The following is a 25,505-nucleotide window of genomic DNA, read 5'->3' as shown; positions in this document are numbered from 1 at the left end:
GTTCTTCCGCTGGGGGGTGTGATCATCTGACCCTATCAAAGTTTAACCAGTTTATTCCTTGCTCCTAGCCAGCAGCTAAGGAGACAGACCCTTGAATTGACTTTATAATGGTAAATGAGATTTAAAATATGAATATTAAATTCCCCTCCATTATAACAAGTCAGCTTAATCCTGGGGAGGGTCACTTATGTACAAATTAGTCTAAGATATTAATACTAACTTTCAAGGTGAATAGGATACCAAATATTTTTGGCATTGACTTTTTTTCCCCCCCACATACAATTCATTGGGTGGATTTATCAATACTTACCCTTTTACAGTTTTGGGAAAAATCTTAACTGGAGAAAAGTAAATGCCACACAACATATAATCTATTTTCACATTTAATAAAATTTGAGTTACATTAACTATAATATATTCAATTATTTGTTGGTAGGTTTACAGGCAGCAAGAGAACTTCACAGAATGTTTATGGCAAGAAAGTTTAAGGGAAGATATTACTTTGCACCAAGGCTGAACCTTGTGTAATTCACTCCTGTTGTGAACTCCAAAACTGCCAACAACATGTCGTCTTGTGCTATCAGAGTACACTTCCCTGCAAAGGCAGAATTCTAACAAATCCTAGCAATTCAAAACTCTCTTAAATATCTTTTAAAAGCAATATACGAGGAGTGTCAAAGCAGTTTTTAAGCAAGTCCAATCAACTCAACATGACTGACTTGAGTATCTTGTTTTTTACAGAAAGACAACCAGCACATTCTTAGTTTGCCCTAGGTTCCTATAGAAATCTGGCAGGTGACAAATTTTATACATGACTCCTTTTAAAACGATACGCTAGTGGACTGTTTACATGCATTACAAATGTGGTATCTCCCTGCAGACGTATATTCATTGGCTCAGAAAAACTAGGAAGAAGTTTCTTACACCATAATGCAGCTTGGGACCCACTATTCTGTTTTTTGAGATCAGCATGTTTGATAGTATTGAACACATTTCCTGCACAGTCTCATTTGCATCACCCATCTTATATTAATGGCCATTCCATATTTAATGCCAGACTCATACACCCGACCAAGACCATTCACTATCATACTAAGATGAAAGCATAATATGATTGTTTTATCAACTGAAGATTAAAGAAACTATATAATGAACTCATGGGTGGTCGGTCTTGGATTCTGAGATTTGATAAACTATATAAACTGAGAGTTAGGAAAATGTAGCTAAACATTGTCAAACAAAAAAACAAATCAACTAGATTATCCTCTTAGGAAATTTACTAAACACAAGGGCACATTGTAGCACGGAAGGTGACAAGTTTAGGAGATGGAGTTCCATTAAAGAAGTAACAACTGCATAACTACTAACAGCAGTAAAAAAGTCTATTGTGTCTTAGAAGACTTGAATTATAATGAGCAATTGAAATTTAGCTGAATGCCACTTGCAGGTATCGGTACTGATTGTCTTTTGTAAAAATTCACAGTGCACCATTAAATTCATAAGGTTACAATTTTCATCGAATAAAGCTGTTTCACCAAGTGAAACTGGAAAACCTGGGTTTACTTAAAAATGACTTAACAACTTCACTAAACAAAACGCACTATCCGGAGAAAAAATTAAACCAAAGGATCATTGTGTGCTAAGGTTTTTTCTAAATCCGCCTCGACCCCAAAGTACTCACTGCAAAGCAGTACATAATAAAAAAAGCAAACACTGCACGAGTTTCACACAAACTCGGTGCTGAGTTTTTTTTGGCTTGTAGTTTTTTCACTTAAACTTTTACGATACAGTCAATTCAGTGTGATTAGTTTTGTGACAGACAACAGCTGCAAATTTGATCTACACGGACAAATTTGGTTTAATGAAATAGCACAAAAAGGTCCTAAGATGTTTTGTAAACAAAGTATAATAATGATCAAAAGTTTTTATTCCATAACAGGAAAAAAAAAAATCAATGACTGCAATGTTTCAAACTTCCATTAAAGTCAAACACCTTCAAATAATAAAAGAAACGTCCTGGCTTAGCTGGCTGTTTTCCCTGCAGGTAGTAGTAATAAAAAGGATAAAGTTGAAGCTACCATTTTTAAGGATAACATTTTTAAAGTGGTACTCAGGATTTAATGGGGCTCAAGTGTTCATCATTCTTTTTAAAACTCCACAGAAGAAAATCTAAAGGTCTCTGCTTTCGGTAAGTCTCCCAGCTCGTAAAGCTGTAGCTCGTTTTCCCGCATGCAGTATTTCCCCTCCCCTGACGGTAGCGAGTGCTGCTTTAGGAGCTCACCAGTACGTAGATCATCCTGAAATAAAACAAACACGTGTTAAAACGAAACGGTGTCACAATTCCAATTGGGGAAAAAAAAACATCTGTAAAATGAAACTAGTGTTATGAGATACCAGTGTGGACTAACAAGCCCCTGACCGGAGATGTTTGCAGTTGGCAAACTTTGTTGACATTTTTATTTAATCTGCTCCCTGGCTTTAGGATATCAGTTCCATGTGATAGATTCATCTCTCAAGCTATCCAAGCTACGGATGCAAGTTCTGCCAGAAGGGAGCTAAAAAGCCAGGTTTTTCTCTTTATCCAACATACCTCACTATCTGACTTGTGTTAGGAAGCACCAAGGTCTGGGAGCAGAATTTTGAATAGTGGTATACATTCCAAACAGCAAAGGGAGCTGCAATACACTAAACTCCACTGGTCACAGAACATTGCTTTCGGAGTCCCCAACACGCAGACTTACCCATAGAGATAGTAGAAAAAGGACAGAAGGTAAAAGGCTAGCTTGCACCAGCCTTCTTTCTGGCAATATGCTAGGATATCCGCGTTCATGATTGTAGTTGGGTCATATAACCCAGGACCGCTCATCACAGGCCGGCTCATGTACCTGGTCAGAGGAGAAGAACGCTGTTCAGAAACACCCCTCCCCTGGTCACGTCTACAGCCTGTGAGACTTCAGGTCACAGAATAATGCAATGCAGATTTAAAAACTATGTGTTTTAGAAAAAAGGGAAATTAACTGTTTATATTTAAAGGTACCAGGCAAAAACAAGTAAATACTACCTATTTAAAGTACATAGTTAAAATTAAATTAGTGGCTTTTATAAAGATGTTTTTATTGTGAAAATATATGAAATAAGGGTATTTTACCAAGTAATTCAGTATTTTGATCACTATGGTCATGGTGACAGGCCGAAAGAAATTATATCATTAGTTTAAACAGAGACGACTACAACAGATACTTGACATGAGTATTCAAAATCCTCCAAGGCGTTGACAAAAAGTCAATCCTGTGGAATCCTGTGATCAGAATCAACAGTGAAACATGAACCACAGGTGGCAAACAGGAAGTACTGTACGTGGAAGTATTTTTTAAACCCAGAACAGAAGGCACCTCTCTGCCAAACCCAGAACAGGTAAAAGGCTAGCTTGCACCAGCCTTCTTTCTGGCAATATGCTAGGATATCCGCGTTCATGATTGTAGTTGGGTCATATAACCCAGGACCGCTCATCACAGGCCGGCTCATGTACCTGGTCAGAGGAGAAGAACGCTGTTCAGAAACACCCCTCCCCTGGTCACGTCTACAGCCTAGGCCTATGCTCCTGTGGGAGTCTGGAACAAGCGGCCCAGCCATATTGTTGAAGATCATACTCTTATTTTTTTCGAGGAACCGTTGGACGAGATCCTCTCATTAGGAAAGGAGGCACTACTTTATACAACAGGCTGTGGGAGTATGGAACAAGCTACCCAGCCAAGCCATTGAAGCCGATACCCTGGCTTCTTTCAAAAAACAGCTGGATTAGATGCCAGGATCAATTAATTGCTAAATGGGAATAATGGCCTTCTTTCACCTGTCACCTTACTGAGACCTCACCTTATGCTCCTATGGTTAAAAACTAATAACTTGCCAGGTAGCTATAGGTAAGCCGTATTCAAGAAATTGTTAACTGGTAATATAAGGCCAACTTAACCAGCCAGTACCGGGCCTGGAGAGAAACCTACCTCCACACATGGTAGGCCAACAAGGGCACGTTGAGTCCTAGCGTCAGCCACTCTGCCGCACAGAGGAACATGACACAGAAGAAAGCATGGATGAGGTACTCCGGAAGTACCAGCTGAAACAAGCAAGCAAACCCATTAGTAGGATTTCATACCGTATCCATGGACGCACAACAAACACCACAGCTCTGCACAAGGAGGAGACCCAAGGCACTCTCACAGTCAGCCGGAGACAGGCATGTAGGAACAAGCAGGGAAAAGGGCAAGGGAATAGTTTTTAGTTAATAACTGGGGAAAGCTCCTGAAATACAGGAAACTCCCCATTTCCCTTTCCCCCAGTCCTGCTTGCCCACTCTAACTATGTCCGTGTTACATAAACAATGGGCTTTTCTGATACAGTAAGCAGGAAACATTTTAGTATTTGGTCTGGAAATGTACCAAAATATGTGGGAAAGTGTCAAAAATAAATATCCACGCAGTAGTTTAAAAAGAATAACATTAAGAACTGACAGCTGGCTTAATGCAGAGCACAACCAATAAATGGATGTGATGGTATAAAATGTAAACTAAAATTAAGGCACCATACAAAATTTGCTATAATTGTTCACCCATATAAGTACAATGCTCAGTATTCCTTAAAGATACTGTCAAAAGATTTCTCTCTCAAGCTCTACGGTTTTATGTAAATATATCTGCAAACAATTCACAGTGGAAGAGGTTCATATTCTTTCCATGTGACCCATTTATGCCACATTCATTCTCAGACCCACCCCACGATGACAATCAATGAAGCCAACTGCTCACATGGTCACAGCACATTACACTAACACTCCTGATCCTCCACCTGTTGAGACAGGTAGTGCTCGTCCCGGGGGAGCAAAAAACCATCCTTCCAGTATTAAGAGCACATCTTTTATGATAATTTGACATTGCTGATTTATAAACAAAATCATTCATGGTGATATAAAAATCAGCCTTTAAACTCTAAGGAGGTATTATCAATCTTTCCTTATTAAATAAAAAATAAACTTCATGAACGTTATCAAGCAATGAACTAGATATCACAAATCTTTTCACAACTGGGTTGGGGGGGGCACATATGAAATGAAACCACGCGTCATGGACTGACCCCCCCAGTGAGGAGTGCGCAGGTAGTACAGGGGGTTAGTGGTGCCGCACTGATCTCCCTGATCAGACTGAGTGCCAGTGTAAAGTCTGGGATAAGGCAAAGGTGGCGAATGACAGTGCCTGCCACAGGGAAGCCATGCGCTGGACACCGAGTTACCCACATCCTTGGATGCAGCTCCATTGGAAAATGCAAGGGAAATGTCAGCAGGCCTTTACTACACTGCTGAAACCAGTCACACGACAAGAGTAAGATACAGCCAAGGAGAGTCACACGTAATTCACAGGGAAACAGGATGAAAAAGGAATGCAATACTCTACAACATCTGTGCTTCGAACACAAATTCGTTATAGATACTAATATAATCTAAACCAAACTTGCATACAAATGCACCTGCCTATTCTTTCAACAAAGTTTTCCTTTCTGATCAGCGCCCACGCCAAAAGAGCTACGTTTTCAGTTCAGAGGTGGGATTACGCTTTTGTAGGCAACAGAATACAATTAGCAGCAAGGGTTGTTTTGCTTTATACTTCAGGTCCACAGTAATTTATACAATAGGTGCTTCTCTGGATAATACAAGCCTACAGCATAGCATGTGCTGGCAAACACTGACATGGCTGATTTCACTATAGTATCCCATGTCGGAGATCTTCATTCTGCATGTGCTCTGTCCCGTGTCCCTTTAAGAACACAACACAGTGAAGTGAGACAGTTCTGCAGCCATCTGTTTCCTTTAAATAAGCCCCTGCGTGATATAGATTAAACACTGCTGTATAGCTGTTATGTTCAAAAGCTGTCTATAATTAATGATACAGCCTTGACTATGTACATTCTAGTGACAATATAGAATATTGCCCTAGATCTTATAAATATCAGCCTGTCACTTAAGAGTGACCTCTATAAAACTCTCAGTGTTGATAAGGACGGGTTACTAATTTCTTAAAAGACAACATTAATCAGTTTCATAGTGAACATGCAGTCTACTTGTAAAGCCTCTTCACATCTGTAAAACAATAAATACAGCACTGCATACAAAAGTAAATGATTTGGCTCTCTAGATTACAAGCCCTCCTATTCAGTCTTTCAAAAATCTTTATATTCTCTGCAGCAATAAAATCTGGTATTAACAACTAAATCCCAGATTAAGTCATCCAGGGTTCTGCTGTTAGGATGCAATGTATGCATCATTCCAAATCCAGGTTAGCACATTCCCCCTTCATTCGTATTCTACTTGAAATGTTTGACCTTATACCTTTTCCTTTAGTTATCTTTAACTGGGTCTGTAAAGTGAAGCTTTATGAAAAAATGCTTCTAAAAAGCTTTTCATGGGTATTCATTTAACCACAAATATGGCACAACTATGTTTACAGCATATTTCTTCTGGAAAATACTTCGCATTTGAAAGAAAGATGATAGGCTACTAAGTCTACAAACATTTGTACATCCTCCTACGTTTATAATGCGAAGTGCTTTTATTCACACCGATGTGTAAATGTGAACATGTATGTGCTAGATGAAAATTAATCTCAACACTGAACACACTCAACACATCTCTGAAGCTTAAAATCATCCCAATAACTATCTGTCATAATGCATAGGCCATCAGATCACTGTCATATTGGCACTCAAACTGGCAATTGGCAGGGGTGGCATCATAAAGGGTTTTAATTTATAAAGAGCCAACTGTGCATCAGTGCAACAGTTCCAGAGGACAAAATGAGTGTACATCCCAAGGGCACTATAGAGAGACAGCTATATTTCAGTTTTATGTATGAGGTGTAAAGAAATATTCGCTCCATCATCTTGAAAGCACTTAATTTCCTCAATTTTGCATAGTTCTAAAGCAAAAGTTAAAATATTTTCACTCAGAAATCTAACATCTCATATAAATATGACTAGCTAATCCAAAAAAAAAAGATGGGTATGGTGAGTATACCGTATATGGATGTAGATATTTCCTAATACATATCTGCATTCTGTGAAGGATTTCACAGAATGAAAAGAAAATATAAGGGTTTCACAAACTATTTTTCACCCCCTGCTTGCATCTTATCCTCCCATAATCTCTTTTCTACTGCTGCAATATTTTTCTTCTAACTGGAAGCAAGCTGTTTTGTAGGATTCTACTCTGCTCTTCAAAAAAAAAGTAAATATACATTTTTTGTGCAGGTATCTGAATGCAAATACATCACGATTCTGAAAAACCCCAGTTTCTTTTAATGTCAGTATTTTATCTCTGTTGCTCTAAATGTGCCGCACAACCTTGCTGCCATACCTGGTCAGAATTTTCTTTTACCTGAGATGATTTCATTGAAATTATGCTTTATAAATAGAAAATTACAAAGATGTGACTCCAGACATCTGCAGACAAAAGCCTACACCAATACTAAAACCTGCCCTATGGATCCTAAAACTTTTATTACGACACTTATTTTAGGCTTCCACAACAAATCACATCGCATTTACACAACCCTCTATTACTGTACTAAATGTGATGCAGATGCAACATATAGCCTTAGCTAGTAACTTGGTGCATGTATATATAAGCTTAACAAAAATAGTCATACTAGAGAACTAGAGCTAGTTATGACTTCACTTGAACTTTTTAAACCAATCTTTAATGTGACATGCTTCTGTTGATTTATATTGGCATTGGCATTCTTACAGTACTGTATGCAAACAAAGGGGGTCGTTTTTAACCATGCAAGTCTGGAGCATTTGCAAGTCTTTTCAGTTAACTCCTGCTTTTTTTCTGGAATCTCTACAGGAAGTGCTTGCTCAGGAACATGAAAATCACAATAGCAGACCTTGTAAATATTTCTATTCTAATATCTTGTGAGCTGGCTTTACATTTTTTTTCTAGGAAATGTTGATTGATGTGGTCTATAAGTTTCTACCAAAAACTTTTCCTAAGTCTAATACTACATACTGTAGATGCATCATAAATAAATGCTATTCAAATGTAGACTACCAAAAGTTTCAAAATCAAAACCTTGCTTACAGCTAGGTCTACATCATTTTTTGTTATAGTGACTTGTGTTGCTGACCTGATTAATTAAAAATGGACTTACAATAGAGCTAATCTAAACTTGTCTTCTCCTGATGTTAATTGAAAAAACATTTGCAAACACTCTTCCGTGCAAATGACAGACTGAAGACTTAAAATAAATTATACTGAACGGGCATTTAAACTAAAGATTGGTACAAACCTTTAATGCAATTTTGACTCTTTTAATCTTTTTGACCTTTTCAACTGTCTTTGTGCCGTAAAACAAAATGCAAAAAGCAGATTGAAAAAAATGTTAGTGCCCGACAGCTGACAAGATCACAAGTAGATTAATAACAGTCAGAATAACAAGCAATAACAGTGCATAAATTAAGACAAGTCTACCAGTAAAAATAGGAACATTAATTTAGCGAAGGATAAATACTAAAGAAAGGAAAATCAACATGCAAAGAAAAAATTACACTGCCTGGGCACACTTACAGGATTCAACGTATTACACTGGTCTATCGGATTCTTGTAGTCAGTCTTCAGCTCATCAAATGCGATTATCTGAAAAGGAAAAGCAAAGAGTTAGGATCTGGATAGAAAACTGGATGATAATATATGTCCTGTATAAGCGAAGTCCATCACAATGAATGTAGTTTCTCTTATAATCCTTGTCCACCCACGCTTCATTCATCAGAACAAGGAAACCTGAAATTCTAATTTAGGGAGGTATTCTCTTTCCCCCTCCCCGGCTCTCAAAAGAAAATGCAATGCACTACTGTGTTAACGGTCCATGCTGATCAATGCTACAATCTAGCAACAAAAGTGACAATTTCAAACCACAAGCAGCTCTTAGCTGGCAGAACGTTGAACACCTGTGCAGAGTGGCAGTTAAAATAACCATTTTCAAGAAACCCACTGGTTCTAACGGCTACTTTCACAAGGTGAGCATTTTCCCCCTTTAGCTTTAAATTCTTTTAGTTTTTACTATCTCATTCATCATGAATCTTTACCCCGTTTCATGAATCCTAAAGAAGGACTGTCCCTGACTTCTACCACTCTTTTTGAAAATAAATGTCATTTTCTCATTTGCAATTTCGACAATATTATAAGCCACCTAAGACGTATATTTAGGAATACATAGGAGATTTAAAAATTGATGTCATTTTTTAAAAATTACAGCCAATATCTACTATAAGACGTATAACAAATCAATTTAAAAATGATAGAAATACATGAACTATTCAAATGATAATACCAGAGCTACATATTACTTGAGAAAATGAAAATGTTGTCATTGATACAACTATTTGTCACATCAAGTTGAGGCAAAAGGATAAATATTTAACAATGGAATACATTACATCACACTATACATCAAAAGAATTAAGAACAAGTGCTCTCAAAATCAATTTCAAGCCTCTGAGCGTTGCTGTTCCTGCAGTAATATGCACCTTGAGAATGGCTTGACAAAAGACATTCGGTTACTTTATGAATGTTCACTGTACTAATCCTAATCCCCGTTGAAGGTGTCATTCCCAGTTGTCTGAGACAGCAGCAGGCCCTGACAACACACGCGTGGTCTCTGACTTGCCTTCACAAACTTAAATACACACACACGCTTTAGCCGCATCTAACAGACAGTACAGTTACTGTACATTCCTTGGCGGAGATGTAGAACCATGAAGAACATCACTAATTTAACTCTGTAGGTTCTTAAAAAAATGCGTCTTAACACTATTCCCCGAAAGGCAGGAACCCTTCACTGGAATACTGAACACTAGTTACTAGTTTTCTCTGATAGTCATGGACAGTCTGATCAGTCAGGAAAGGCGCAGGACTTACCTGCACGCCGAAATTCATACAGTCCATTAAAACAATAGATTAATTACGGCATTAACATAATTGGCTTTAATGCATTCTAATTTCATAAACAGCAGTATTTAAAAACAATGAAAATAAAGTTACTATAGAAAACAAAACCGTGCAGCCGATAAATGTGAGAGCGCCTCGATTGATGCACAAGTGATCGATTAATTTTGCCTTAGCGGTCTCGAACAGCCGTGAGCTTCCTCTGGTAAAAGACACATAAAAGTACAGTGTTTAGTAATAAAAAACGTACACACGCTGCAGGGCTCGATTTTTTATTTTAAAAACGACTAATTATAGGTAAAAATAATAAAGTAAAATTAGCAACCTATCTGAAGTGACATCAAGCCTACCTAGCGTGTCTATAGTAACACTGAATTTCACCTAAGCAGTTAAAGAAATCTTGACGTTTATTAACCCGTAACGATACAAAGCACACGTTATTCAACTAGGAGCCGGCCAAGGCACAGCGTGTCCAAGACAGCAGTGGCTACTTAACGACAGCCCTCCGGAGCACAAACAGAAGGCCATCGGATGCCTCACAAATATTTTTTAAAAAAATGTTTTGCTACTGCCTCTTTACGTACAGAATACGCGGCAAGCGCCAGAATTAACAATCACACAACACTGGTAGACAAACGTGTAAATAAACGCGCAATCCCTCAACTGTACACGATTTGACAGTGCTGGCCATTCATTCCGGGGTGGAGACGGATCAGCTCCAGCGCATCCCGATCCCCCAACCACAACGCCAAAATAATCCGCGGCGGCGCCTGTCCGCCTGAAACAAGAGGAGCCCGTTAAAAAAAACACACAACAACAACTTACGTGCCAGATGGCGAAGAATATCAGAGCTGCGGTTAGCAGCAAGGCTAACATATAACAAAAGGCCGCGAACGTGAACGCCATCTTTTATTCCGTTCCTGTGTGAGGGACCGGGACCCGACAGAAGAGCGAGGCGACAGGCAAGCAGACAGGCGGCGAGACATGGGCATGCGCAGACCGCCCTCGCCTTTCAACTCCACGGGGCAGGACGCGGCTCTAACGCGTCAGGGAGCGAGGCGACACGGCTTCACGCCTGGCCGGTTTGGGGCCACAGGCGGTGAATCTGACGCCTTCAAGGGGTTTCGGGAAGATTTTTTTTTGGTCTCTATCCGCAGCAGGGGCAGAAGTGCACGTCTCTCAGAGTCTCTCTTTTTGTGTGGTGGGGTCGTTTTCCCAGGATTCACCTGCAGTACCCCCGGCACTGGATCGTTTTCCTGGAGGGATAGGGTCACCGTCCCCCCAGAACTTCCAATATGTTTATGGGGAGAGCTTTTGATCATGGGGCTCCTTCACCACGTCACTGCGTGGCCCCTGTCTTTCATTTGGTGTCCCAAGGCCTAGGGAGGGGTTAGGACTCCCCCACCTTCAAATAGCGACCTGACGTTTACGCATCCATACAGGTGCTTTATACGTTTGTGGACGTTTTGCACTTCGTGCCCAAAGGTTCAGTTTATACAGACAGTACCGCATCGACCTTGTTCTGATTTTTTAAATTACTTTATAGTAAACTAACTGTTAAAGTAACATTTGGATGTGTAAACCTTTGCAAGTAACTGTTGACATGAGCAGTTTCAGAATCCGCATGGCAATTCACCGATAATTATGGACACAATTCGTCTTATGAATATATATGTCCATACTGTAAATATGTGTGTAACTAAAAAATATGCCATATTCACCCGTTTGTCAGTAATTTGGCGTCCACAAAGTAATTGTATCTTTAGCACTTTCAGCCATTGTTGTGCACAATTAGAGGCCCTTTGCAAAGGGACACAATTTTAAACAAGTGAACGGTAAATGATTTAATCCGTGTATGTATGGTCCTTTGTTGAATTCATTTCAAAACAGTGACGCAAGTACAAGCTATATTAGTTATAATTGGTTATTAGGCCAAGTATCCTAATTTATCAACAATTTTGCCTATACACTTTACTGATTATGGTAACATTACTAATAGTGTTGTTAGTGAAGCTCCTGCAGTTTGAATGTTCTTCTTACATTTGTAGATATGCTAATGTGATCTTCTTGTATTAAACGTGTGAAAAACTACTGTTAAATACACAAACTGTAATGCACAGTTTCAATTTTATTTTTGCATTTAGTTACATCATTTGTACAGAACAAGGCAACAAACATGTTTCACATACTCAGGTGTTATTATCCCATTATAAACATTTTCACAGACTAAATTTCACTGGGTGGAGAGACGTCTTCGTCATACATAAAGCTGGGTGGAATTAATAGTAATAATACAGCACGTCATGTCATGAAGCACAAAGTTATTTTAAAGGTGCAAAATGTGTACATAAAACTTGTTCCAAAACACAGAGTTCTTAGGCAACAGATTAATAAAATTAAACACATCAGAAAGAAAGCTGTTCATGTGCTTAGGAATGCAGATCACACCACATATACCCGTGTGTAATTCACCTTTTATTTTAAAACCTTGTTTCGCGGCTGACCTCAAAGGGTCACTCATAAAGAAAATCAGTTTTTTTTAATTAATTTACTTAAATCAGTGATAATGATCATTTTAAAAAGATTAAAGACAGTGGCAGAAATAAGTAAAAACATTGCAATTTAGGGTGAATAACTCCAATTGCACAAATTCACTAATTGTCAGAGTTTGTTAAACTACGCTGACCTGACAATAGTTCTTCTTACTGCAAATCCATTAGATGTCTAGAGGGTTACAGAAGTATCCATACAAGTCTTCAAAAACACAATTATTGCAGATACTTCAGTTGTTGAAGAAATTACATTTTATAACTGCAGAACACGGTTCCTAATACCGAAATAATAATAACAAACCACAATTATCACTTAATAATTAAACATTTCTAATATTAATATACCTGTAATAAGCATGCAAGTAATCATAAGTGTGAGTTCCTAGCAGGTTATTAACACATCTTCGACTAGTCTGTTGATTTAATAAAGGGTATAAGCGGTGTACAGATGGAATTTGAAGCCCCTAAGTTTAAAAAATGCCAAAGTAATATTTGGTAGCAACTACTAGCTCCTTAAGTGTTCGGACTCTTAGAAAAATCAATTGAAAATGATTGTGTAGTTTTGTAAAGTATTTCTTACTTAACACTTTAGTGAATAACACTGAGATGGGGGGTGCCATGATGCTATTACTAGCATTTTAAGCTATAAAAGGAATGTGTGTCTAGATGTCTCGTGCAATTTCTGTATAATTCAAGCACATGTATTTCCCATACTGGCACAATTACTGTAAATTAGTTGCTGTCATCCATGAAGTTACTGTATATACATTGTGTATATAATCAAGTATACACACAGGTATATACAGCAGGTAATTGCAATGTTTAAACAGTTATTTTTTTTAAATGAAAAAATATCCATAATCTTTGGAAGATCACAAAACAATTATTTTCACAATTCTTAACTGTGTTGTATGTAAGTCTTGTGGAAGGCATAATCAAACCAATGAAAGGGGTTGAAAAACATCTATATTTTAAAACATTTTTAGTCTTTTATCTCTTTTAAAAATACACCTTGACTCAAGTAATTTTTAAAACCTATTTGTGGAAATCATAGAATGTTCCAATTACTTCAGTTTTTTGCTCATCTGTTATTTTGTTGTTCCTTGATAAGATCAGATTTGTTGCTCAAAAACCCTTTCTAGTATAACAAAGAAAAAATGTGATAGCGTGGTCCTGATAAATCAGTTATTACCACCTCCGTTCTGCTGTCCATTACTGCTTATATCAAATTAGCTGCAGAATCAAATATTCAATTTGACCTTTTTAATTATTTTCCAGTACTTTACAAGAAAAAAAGAGCATGTGCTGTATAACTCTGGTAAAGGCTTAATTCATAATTTAAGATGAAATTACTCTTCATTTGCAAAGCCAGAAATCTTTCATTAAAATTGGAAAAAAATGGCTTAATCTAGTCCAATCTATTTTGGGAGGGGCAAAGAAACGAGTATCACGTCAAATGAAGAAAAAAGCACTCTTGATTACGAGGCTTTTTCAGTTTTTAAAAACACATACTTTTAACTTGCATATTCTGTCATTCCACAATCACATAGCAATCATCTCTAGGTGCTACTCATGAGAGGCTTTACCCTCGACCAGCAAATTCCTTATGACATCCACCTTCACGCAAACAGATCTAATTTTGCATGATTAAAATCAGCGCCAGAAAAGAAAGTAAACTCTTATTATCTACACTCTATCCAATTCAGGTGTAGGATTTAAGGATATAATTCCATGTAAATCAACTAATGTTATTCTGACTAGTCTTCATTCCAGTGGAGTCAAATATTTCAGAGGTTCAGGCTACACCTCACGCACCTTTTGAAAGGTTTCTAGCATTAGTCCGAAAAATCTACAAAAAGATTCCATGAGAAAAAACCCTCAAAGCTGGTCCTGACATAGGGTTAGATTTTTCATACTCAATGCCTTGCAAAACTGTGGTCCAGTTTGTTCTTGTTTAGCCTTGCTGTCACTATGCGTCCGTCACTAACTGCAGCTGCAGAAGAATACAAAAAGCAGGTCTTTAATATGGAAGCTACTGCGCAGGAAGTCGAGAGGTAGTTATCATGCTGTCATCCCCCTGGACACTTTTCTCTCAAATTGTCACCCTATAAGATGATCAAGACGATACAAAATAAGTAGTAAATCATTCTCCATACCAAAATAGGAGCCCTGTACAATACTAACAAGGGCTGCTTTTAGTAATTCTTAAATTAAGTTTTATAATTTTATTATTATTCAATGCATCACCACTGCCTGGTCTTTTTTCCCATAGCACTCCTATGGATTGCTGTAAGCAGAGGGTTCATGAGAATTAACTAGATGCTGCTAAAAGCATTGATGCTTGGGAAAAGCATTAGAACAGTAAGATACAGCTCTTCCCGAAGTTCTTTCACATACATGTTTGAACAACAGGCAGATATGGTTAACACACTCATATTCTTCCAGTTTTTAGGAGATCTTCACAGTTACAATAAAGTAATTATCTGGTCCAGAAACTAATATTGTATGGGCAACACATCTTATAGAACAATCTGATCACTTACTGACAGGCCATTGACCATAGAAATACATTCCTGTACGAAAAAGTTCCTAGAGCTCCAGTTTTATGTTCTAGATGCTAAAAGCTACCTATGTTTTTTATGAAGACTTATGAAAATATTCTAAATAAGCCATTTTTCACATTTCATTCCACTGGATAATAGGATAACTGTGCTATACTGTATGCATATAATTTCAAAGTAAAATGAATAGCAACAGCATTTGCTGTAAGTATATACATAATCATAAAGGGACAGTCATACTGTAGAACTTCTATTTGTCTCAACAGTTAATTTAATCTTTAAGTATTTCAATGTAGAGTCAATTTTATTAATACTGTAAAACATCCTATCTTCGGATTTTGGCAAGTATTAAGACACTTTTTGTATACTCTTTTGGCTTGATCATTTTAAACTGGGGGATTAGTATTATTTGAATCTGTTTATTCTTAATAGCCTAATGGCACATCATTAATCATATCATTTGTAATTCTGCCTTATAAAATAGAAAAATAACTACTATATAGCAACCTGAAGCAATAATATCATCCAATATATTGAAAAAGTTAAATTTTTGAAGGTCCCTTTTCTTTCTGCCAACAAATTTACTGTGACATTAGAAAGTTTAACCTGGTAAAATAATCATATTCTATATAGAATAGTTTGTTAAAGATTCATTTGAAAAGGTAAAAAACATGTCAAATCTTGTTTATAGGAATTTGCAAAAAAGGCTTGTATTCTCACAATCTAACACCTTCCCCAAAAAAATTAAAAACAGAAAACACTTATTTGGGTAGAAGGTGCTATAACTGTGCCCCACACAAAGCACGGCTGTGGAAAACTCCTTTTAGAAGCGTAAACTTTGTTTAGATTTCCCTGCAATACAGTATTTAATCCTACGTATCTAGGTACGTAAATAACACGTCATTAACTTTAATTTGCTTTGTGGCTCTCAATAGTGTAGCAGAAGCTGGTTAATATACAGTACAATTACAGAAACATAATATTGATTTTAATATTACAAAAAATAGAACTGATAACTCCATCTTTTCATCTTCATAGATTAAAAACATACTGTACCAAACAAAATTTACTGGTAAGAACATGGAATACTGGTATTTCAGCACCTCCCAAGGGTTGGAATGATAAAATCCCCTATACAACTTTGCCACTACCAATGGCACTTCAGCCCCTAACTCCACCCAAAATCCAGCTCTAGACTTCATGCAATTTCAACTTTACCAATAAATTCAAATAAGAACACAAAGAAGACATGCGACTGTGAATCAAAGCACGTTTGTCCTAACACTGCTAAAATGTCATTGGAGGCTTTGTAGAGAAATACTTTGCATTCAATTTAAATTAAGGAATATGCTTTGCATCCAAGGGGGATTTAGGGCTGTGCTAAGGTGAGGGTTATAGTTCCAGGAATGTTGGAGTTCCTGGAAAAAAAATAAAATACATAAAAAAAATAGGATTTGTGTTTGTTCTGGAAATGTTTTATGGATTAAATTGGGCAATCTTGATTTTTTTTTGACTGGGTATAGGTTTAGTACTGTATTTTCCAATCAAGATTTTCAAGCTGAATTTACATCTGTCCTAAAATTTCAAATGAAAATCAATCTGGACCTAATTCTCTTGTAATTCAAACTTTTAAATCTAAATCAGCACACAGTTTAGCAGTATTTAAAACGCCAACCCACAAATCCTAAGAAGCAACAGTTTGACAGCAAAAGAACAGAATTAAATGCATAAAAAAATAGCACAACACGACAGTTAAGTTTCTCGGCCTAACAGTTACTAAACAAAGAATGCAAACATTTTATATAGCAAAAGTTTTTATTTGAAAACAAACCTGCCCTGTGCCAATAGCAGAAGGTTACAAAAAATCACCCTCACTCCTTTTTATCTCCGTTTTTAATTCAAGCTGGTAAAGGGTATATCACTTCTTCGGAGCAGGTACTGAGTGGATGTTGTTAAATGAAACGAAAGGATTGTTTAATTTACCAGAGAGTGATCAGAAATTCAGAGAGCAGTGTGTGTCTGTTTTAAACCTATTGGGCCTTGCCTCCCCAAAGACACAAACAAACAAATCTATTTCCTTTAAAATGTGCTACTTTTTTCTTACATCCTGTGACTTGGGACTCCCTACTGCCACTATAAACTTAATTATCCAACTTCTTCCAGTATGTTGAAGTGACCGGCTAACAGTCTGTCCCCAACTTCTAATGCCTCTCTAAACAACTATAATTTTTTCCACGTTCTGAGGGCAGCGGACAGGAATATATTTGTTTTTTTAGAACCACTCACTCCATTCACCATTCCAAAAAAATAAAGTTTACAGATATCAATAAAACCCACAAAATGAATATCATTGGTCACACGTATATTACTGGGTCTCCACAGAATCGGGATTTGTGTGCCCAGAGCTTTGACCATTAATTCCTACATCAGCGTTAATTCTATAATTTAGTTTGGTAAAAAACAAACCTTATTAGTAATTAATAAAATATTTTGTTTGATGAGTCATGATAGTAAAAAAAAACATAAGAAAATTATTTTGGAAAAGCAAGTTAAAGAAGAATAAAAAAAGACCCAAGTGGCATCAGTTTTTGTATTTTTTCTAACCAGACAGGGAATGAAGAAGATCTTTTTTGGTCTCAGAGGAGGGAACAAAAGTGACCCTTAACCAACCTGCACTTTTCCAGTCTCTATGGTACCACAACCTTTAGATGGAGTGAAATATTAAAAATCTGCAAAGGTTAATATTATTTTCTCATTTAAAAGGCAAGTGGCAGTGGTTTATTAAATAAAGTTGCAATGCCTTCCAGTTCTGACATCATTCTATTCTGAAACCTATCAAGGATTAAAAAACAAAAGCACTCTTACATTTCTGCTGTCACTTTAAAGATGAGCAGAGTGCAAATACAAGAGACTGGAATACAGGGCACTGTGGTCACACACAAATATGGAAAAGATGCAGTCAGACACTGGCTATGGTATTTTCTTCCTTCAATAACACGCATACTGCCACTGTCATCTCCATGTCAAGCTATGCAAGGGACCTCTAACGGAAGAATCCCAGTTTTTCCCGAAGCCATTCCTCTGTCAGGTCCTCCGTGTTCCGAATTTCAAACACCTGGAAAACAAAAATTAAATATTCACAGAGAAATGTTCCGAAGCTCATAGCTCAATATGTATTACTGGAACCTCAAAAATGTCAGCCAGAAACTCCCAGGCTTATTTACAGATTTAATTTACTACTACTGTACATGCTCATAACTGCATGAGGCCATCCATCCATCCATCCTCTAGCCATTTCATCCAATACAGGGTCGTGAGGAAGCTGGAGTCTATCCCAGCAAACGAGAGGCATAAGACAGGATACAGTCTGTCCATCACAGGGTGCATACAGACTCAAATGCGCACACGCACTGTAGATTTTTTCACCATTTTGTTTTGAGATTGTCATTCTTGCTGAATTTTGAAACTGTAAAATCGAAAATGCTGGAGTTTGATGGAAATCTGATTTTTAAAAAAAATGATCCTCATAGTTCCTTTTAAATTATTTATAAATTAAAAAAATAAGTTTCCAGAACCACTATATTGCAACAAAATGACTTGAGTTTTAACAAAGCTGTGTGAGACTTCCAGTCACAAATTACTAAGAATGGTTTAGTTCTTCCTTATCTGCCACCAGCATGTTCATGCTTCTTCAAAATGTAATTTATTAACCACAACATAAATTAATCCACAAGAAGGAACCTGACTATATGTAATGTAACAACCCACCTTGGTCAGCTCCACTGTCTGAACTAGTTTGTTTTTGCTTCCTGCGTACATCATCTGCTGCTCAGGCCTGCACCCTGAAACAAGACAGAAATATTACTTACCTTTCCTTACCAGTAATCACCTTGGAAAATGCTGCAAGAGGTCGCGACTGAACCATTAGTTTCCTAGCCACTTTCTCAGATATAAATACAAAATATACCTCTAATGCCACTGCACAGACACCCACTTCACGTACAAAAGGTTCTCTAAAAGTACATTATGTAAATTATAGATTGTCGCAAATCCAAGGAGTCGGTCTTTGAAGGACACACTAAAATAGGCCATCAGAAAATACAAGGACAGTTACAAACAAAAAAAGAGGTCATTCAGCCCACCTAGCCTGTTTAGTAGTTAGTAGCTTATAGATCCGAGGATCTCCTCCAGCTGTTATTCGAGAGAAGCCAGGGTATCGGTTTCAACAACGTGGACGAGTAACTTGTTCCATACACCCACAACCTTTTGAGTAAGGAAGTGCCTTCTGTTCTTGGTTTTACAAGTACTGCTACATAGTTTTCACTAGCATCTTCTATCTCGTGTTTCACTTTTGATTCTGAGTCCACAGAGCTGGAGTTGACTTTGTAAATGCCTGTGATGATCTGGAACATGAGGTCCCCTCACAATCTTCTCCGTTCAAGAAGATCCGGTTCTTTCAGCCTGTCAGTGTAGATCCCTGCCCTTAATCCAAGAATGTACTGTATCTGGTTGCTCTTCCCTGGACAGATTCCAGAGCAGCAACATCTTTTCTAGGACGTGGTGGTGACCACAATCATATACAATATTTTAAATGTGGGCCTTACTAGTGAAGTATACTGAACCCATTAGAACTAAGGGGTACACAAGATCGTATGCAGCACCACGCAGTACCAATTTATTGCTGAAAGCTCATCTCATGAAATGAAGCCTTGTAAAGTAGTATTTTTTTTCCCCCCACACAATTCATCTACCAAGAGACACTAATGTCATCTACAGGAAGCTTTTGTTTTAAGTTCTGTTAAGCTATCCACTCCAGTGTAGTGCCACAACACAGTTTCCAATGTTCACCGATTGTTTAAATAATAGAGTAGGTAGTCTAGGAACTGCAGTGTGACAGGGTCTGTAACCGAGGTGAACTATAGAGTTTTACACATTTTATCAACCTGATCAGTTTTTAGGTATATTATTTTAAATTGTGTACTTACCAACTGGGCTGGAAAAAATGAAGCAGAGAGGGTAAGAAACACGCCCATCATCGTGTTGGTATTTATAGCTGTATACAACAAATGTGATCAGTGTTAAGGGCAAAAGAAGGTTTCAAGCAAAAATCTATTAATTTTGAACAGAGACTGAAAATACATATGTAATTCTGTTTACCAGTTAAAGTTCAAAACAAATAGGTTTACACTAACTGAAAGTCTGACAGGTCATTCTCCAAATAGTACAAAATGTATCCTGTTCATTTATCCCACTCTTCAAACAATATATGGCACAATCCTAGGTTTCCGAACACCCTGTGTAAAGCACTCAAATCAAACAGGAAACAAAAGGACAATCCCACTGTTCTTAACCCCTTTACTCAAATTTCAAAGGATATCTGGGCTGTCTCTCAGGAAGTTCATCCTTCAGGTCATCTGGAGAAATATCCTGATAGGAAAGACAAAATCAGAAATATAAAAACAGCCTTTGCTCTTGGACTCAGAAGTGCTGAGAATATAGACGGTAGATTCAGAGTCCCCTTTTAAAATTCGTTCTAGAACTCACCTCATGTTCTTCATCCAAAATGACAAGTTGTCTGTCTTTGTCAATCTTCACTGGGAAGAAAAAAAAAAGCACCAGATGTGAGCAAACTGTATGTAAGAGATCTGCAAACGTAGGCTACATTTCACTACAGAATGCAAAAGGAAAGCATTTCAAGATCAGAATGCCTGTAGTCCAAATTCATCTTCCAAAGTACCTTTGCTGGGCCTTCAAGAGCCTTCATTCACAGTCAGGGTTATAGCACTTTTCTTTTAACTCATAGGACAGCACTTTTCGATATTGTGCTCAAGTGATGTGAGAGTTCCAACAGGAGGAAAACAATAGGTGTAAAGGCCAAAAACAACACTGATTTACATGTGTAAAATAATTGTTTTCCATTCCAAGTACAGGACAATGCATAAAATTCAGAATATTTTCGGAATAATTTAGGATCCTTTCACTTGATTAATGATCAACACTTTTAGAAGAACTGTACACCGCGCCTCAAAAAGATTACACTATTTGTCAGTTTCCTAGTACGCCTTGACCAGTAAAAGCATCTTTATAAGACACATGTTTTGAAGCATTTGGGATATCATTTTAATTTTTCAACGTGCACCTTCCTGGGTTTTACTCAGCTTTAAGACCTTTCCCCGAGCTTGACTCATTTTCGGACCCTGCCATACAGGACAACATCTTGGACATACTGCAGATGCCAACCCATTCCAGAGTACACACACACATACTCACTAACACACTTATTAGTGGGTAGCATGTCTTTAGACTACAGTAGGAATCTGGAAAACATGGGTTTTCTGCGGGATACACGGATTACAAGCCTGAAACCCAGGACTTGCAAGTCAGTAGTTCTAATTGCTGTGCCACCCCTCTGATCATCACAGTAGCAGTTTCAGTTGAGCACAAAGTACATCCAGATAAAAGGTCACTCTGGCAAATGAAGAGTGAAGGTGGGAAGTTAACTGAATCTTTTTCTTTCCAGATGATATTGGAATATGGAAGGAACTGTCTTAACAGTGATGATAATTTTAAAAATAACCACAGACAATCAGATTAAAAGCATAATTATATAATTCTACCTTATAGAGTTCTTAGGCAATAGAAACTTCACAGCTACACAACATTATTAGTGCAGACACACTGGCCAGTTCAATACAATGTACCCCAACTTACTAATAATGGCAGCATTGTTGGTTTCTTTCCGGAATCGAAACTTCCTCAGCTTTTCTACTAACTCTTCATCAACATCACACACAACCAGTGACTCACTCTGCAAAGAAGGTGAAACAAACAGCAATTGGAGTTATGAGCTTCATTTTGTTATACATGTACTTAAGGAATGCTTTAGATCAGAGGTCTTATTTCTAACCTTGCTCTTACTAAAATTCCAATAGTGGTATTCTATTATAATAATATGCAATACATAATTTCCCCCTATTTAGAAGAGGAATGGATGGACAGTTAATTTGTCTATACCCGCCCAGCATCTAATGTACAGTGGATGTCCATTAGTTTCTCTAACTTAACATAAGTTAACTGTTGACACAGCGTTTTCTAGCATCGTACAGCATATTGCTCCACAATTGAAACTGCAGAACTTCTTTTAAAGTTTCTATGTCCTACATGCATGGCTGTAATTTACAGTCAAAGATTTAAGTGGATAGAATAAATTGGACATTAAGAAAAAAAAACATTTTCAATCAAAGTTTATCAAATGCACAACAATACAGCATGCAGCAGTAGTTGCTGGCAATGAAATGTCTTTTCTATGAGCTCACCTGGGGGGATAAAAATCACAAAAGTAAGGTTACATTGTGAGTTAAACAGAATATTCCTAAAAAATACATACAATACAATATAACAGTCGCTAGAAAACCCTCCATTCTCTTAATGCAACATGGCATTAAAGATGCATTTGTGATCAGTGTAACCACTTCTCCTGGGGCATTGTGGCTAACAAGATTACATTTTCATTTTTATAGCAGGAATATTGCAGCTATTCCATTCGAACATCACAGATGATGAATCTGTGTTCAGTGTGTTCCACTGAAATAATCATACCTGGTCTAATGAAGGCTGAAAGGATGTGTGTTTAAGTCCACAACAAACCTTTCCCCTGTCGTCACAAACCCCGTCGTCCTCGTCTTTCTAATTCGGCTGTTCATCACAGAGCACACGCGCCCTCTGTCTCATTTAAAAAGTGAATTCCTATAAATGTGCCCTTACATTTACAATAACAGTTGAGAAAACACAACTGGTTAAAATAAATTAAATATTTAAGTTTTAGCTAATATTTCTAAGCATCGTCACCCTGCTTTGGAGTGTAGTTTTACACTATGAAGCAATCTACACTACACAGTACTCAATACTTTATACAATGTTCAGACTGAACCAGCGAATAATGTGAAGAGTATTTTTAAAATAACCTTTAATAACCAGTTAAGTGTGCATTTAGTGTAACTAGAGCATTATAATATCTGATTCTCAGTTCCTACTCCCACACAATGAAGACATGAGAACTTGAACTGGAAAAGAATGAATGACATAATACAGACACTGAACCCTACAGTATACAGTATGTAAAAGAAACAGCAGGAGAGAAGATCACGCGGAATTATCAATGGGTGCCAGGCCAAAAAAAAAAACAAACAATAAGCGTAAAAAGATGTGGTGATGAACAGTGAGGGAAATGCCGGTAGGATATTGGGATAATACGCTTTTAAATAAGTTTTAAACTCTGTTCATCTCAAAATATACCTGAATACACTATAGACTGACATGCTGCAACACATCACAATGGGTGGAACTGCATTTTTTTTTTTCATTTGATATTTATATAAATGGACAAACCAACTCCAAACAGTCGACTACATTCCTCGACCACACAGAAAAATCGTTCTTGCTAACGAGCTATGCGTATAAAAGGGTTATTTTTTTTTAAAACCAAATGCAATATAAGCACTTAAAACGCTGTTTTGCCAACCAGCATAAACACTTACCATTTTTCCCTGAAGCGCAGGCTCGAAAACTGTCTGGACACTCCTGGATATTTTTTCCTCTCGTCTCGTGACTTCTCCTCTAGCCAATCGCGCTTGGCGTTTTCCGGGCAGTGACGTCCCCTGGAAACAGCGGAAAAGGAGATGTCTAATCACCTTTCTGCATTTGCAATTTCCCCTCTGCGCTCCCCTCCCACAGGAGATTTGCGGGTAGATGGGAAGAAAAAATAGGACAATTACTGCAGATAGGGTGCAAAATGTTATTGGATTCCCTTTCGGTATCGTACCCACGAATTCGCCTTCCACAGTTACATTTCGCTAGAGCGAGGCGTCTGTCATAGCACGAACAAAATGAGGAAAAAAAACAACAGACGGCGTACTGGAGACCAGCTGCCAGTGTTTATCCGCCCCCTTAATGAGTAATGTTTTGTAATCTGGCAAGAATGTGTCCTTGTTTTTCGTAAACGTATTTTGTTTTCTTCAAGGCAAAATAATATTTAGGGTTCGTAACACAATAACATAAGATATCATGACTTGATGCGTATCTATGTAAATAGAAGAAATACTCTTCTGTCCTAGGCAGAGCACTTCCAAGGCAGCAGGAATATGAAGATAGGTTACACTCAATTGAATAACTCATATTGTGCATGCCTGTGTACTGTATAAATCAATCACAGTGACTGCGAATGAACTTGTTGCCGTCCTAGGCTTACAGCAGCACCTCCTGAGCTTGGTGAAGCCTGTGGTGTCTTCAGCTGCTTCTGGGGGGGGGGGATCTCAGCCCACACAGTGTGCAGCATGATCACAGGCTTGAATCACATCTACACTGGCCTTGTGAAGCCATCAACCAGGATGGTGAAAGTACGTACAGTAGGTCCTGTGGATTCCCTTTGTCTGCCTCCTGCGATGCAGCTGTTTGGTGAGCTGCCCGACTGGGCTGAGCCCTGTTCCTTGTGGTTCAGCAGCTGCAAAGACCACGTGATCAGAAGCAGACACTCACCCCCAGCTCTCCTTTCCTTTTGCATTAGTACAATCATCAACACAGAGACAAGAAATAAAGGAACAAGTAATAGGTTTCTTCCATGCTGACAAGAGAAGAGAGAAAACACAACGTTTCGGCTGTGAAGCCTTCCACACACCTGAAGAAGGCTTCACAGCCGAAACGTTGTGTTTTCTCTCTTCTCTTTTCAGCATGGAATAAACCTATTACTTGTTCCTTTGCAGACTACGTATGCTGATGCAGCAACACATCTGAACTACGACAGAAAATAAAATTTAGTTTGCCAACGTCATTGTTCCTGTCAACTCTGTTGTTCCTGGCTCATCCGCACTTGTGTTGTCAGTCAGTGAGACTGAGCAGAAATGTGAAGTAACACAACACTCCTCTTACACACTCTTCCACCTGTTCCTCTTTTTTCAAAGCGAATAAGCAATGACTGTGAATTCCTGAGGCCTCAATTTCAAGTGAGGCCTGCGTTACAACCCAATAAATTAGGTCGATGTTGCAAAGTAGACTTTGGTCTTGATGTAACTTGCTTCTTTATGTATTTCAAGATGTGAGGAATGTTTGAACTCTATGGGTTAGCTTTGCAAATTTAGGCTACCTTGCCTAAATCAGCTGCAAGTTGCCAAAAAAGGTAGGTCTGTGACCTTCCTGATGACTGTACTGAAAACCTTGTTATAGCTTTGGATTTCTTAATTAAATACAACTTACTCTGATACAAAATAAAAACTTTATGCTGCTGTTGTAATTACTGGGTTGTAATCTGAATCTGAGTACTCATTTAATGCAGGTCTTTATGTAGATTCATCCTGCAAACCCTGACCATCCAAAAGTTTCATATTTACTTCCATAACAATTTTCTTCTGG

General features: G+C 37.8%; 2 protein-coding genes across 5 annotated transcripts; both read right to left on the bottom strand.

Moving 5' to 3' along the window:
- Positions 1–370: 370 nt before the first annotated feature.
- cnih1 (cornichon family member 1) lies at positions 371–11,045 on the bottom strand. Of its 3 annotated transcripts, none has more exons than XM_006632397.3 (5): positions 10,814–10,998; positions 8,612–8,680; positions 4,002–4,114; positions 2,742–2,885; positions 371–2,297 (listed from the first exon to the last, which is right to left on the bottom strand). In XM_006632397.3, exons 1-5 carry the CDS (start codon positions 10,892–10,894, stop codon positions 2,270–2,272), a joined length of 435 nt encoding a protein of 144 aa, XP_006632460.1. In that variant the 5' UTR covers positions 10,895–10,998; the 3' UTR covers positions 371–2,269. The 3 variants fall into 3 exon arrangements, with proteins under 3 accessions (XP_006632460.1, XP_069049348.1, XP_069049349.1); XM_069193247.1 differs by lacking the exons at positions 371–2,297; positions 2,742–2,885 and adding exons at positions 3,237–3,529; positions 8,334–8,381 and having other exon boundaries at positions 10,814–11,045; XM_069193248.1 differs by lacking the exons at positions 371–2,297; positions 2,742–2,885 and adding an exon at positions 3,268–3,529 and having other exon boundaries at positions 10,814–11,003.
- A 1,051-nt stretch (positions 11,046–12,096) lies between these two features.
- gmfb (glia maturation factor, beta) lies at positions 12,097–24,642 on the bottom strand. 2 transcript variants are annotated; one of them, XM_015350757.2, is made up of 8 exons: positions 24,505–24,642; positions 23,639–23,758; positions 21,813–21,909; positions 20,646–20,695; positions 20,479–20,528; positions 20,087–20,169; positions 18,870–18,943; positions 12,097–18,216 (listed from the first exon to the last, which is right to left on the bottom strand). In XM_015350757.2, exons 2-8 carry the CDS (start codon positions 23,639–23,641, stop codon positions 18,145–18,147), a joined length of 429 nt encoding a protein of 142 aa, XP_015206243.1. In that variant the 5' UTR covers positions 23,642–23,758; positions 24,505–24,642; the 3' UTR covers positions 12,097–18,144. The 2 variants fall into 2 exon arrangements, with proteins under 2 accessions (XP_015206243.1, XP_015206242.1); XM_015350756.2 differs by lacking the exon at positions 24,505–24,642 and adding an exon at positions 23,923–24,009.
- Positions 24,643–25,505: the final 863 nt, after the last annotated feature.

Source organism: Lepisosteus oculatus, chromosome 8 (genome assembly GCF_040954835.1).
Source record: "Lepisosteus oculatus isolate fLepOcu1 chromosome 8, fLepOcu1.hap2, whole genome shotgun sequence".
NCBI lineage: Eukaryota > Metazoa > Chordata > Actinopteri > Semionotiformes > Lepisosteidae > Lepisosteus > Lepisosteus oculatus.
Note: the sequence above shows the minus strand (reverse complement) of the source record. Positions and strands in the feature narration are given on the sequence as shown.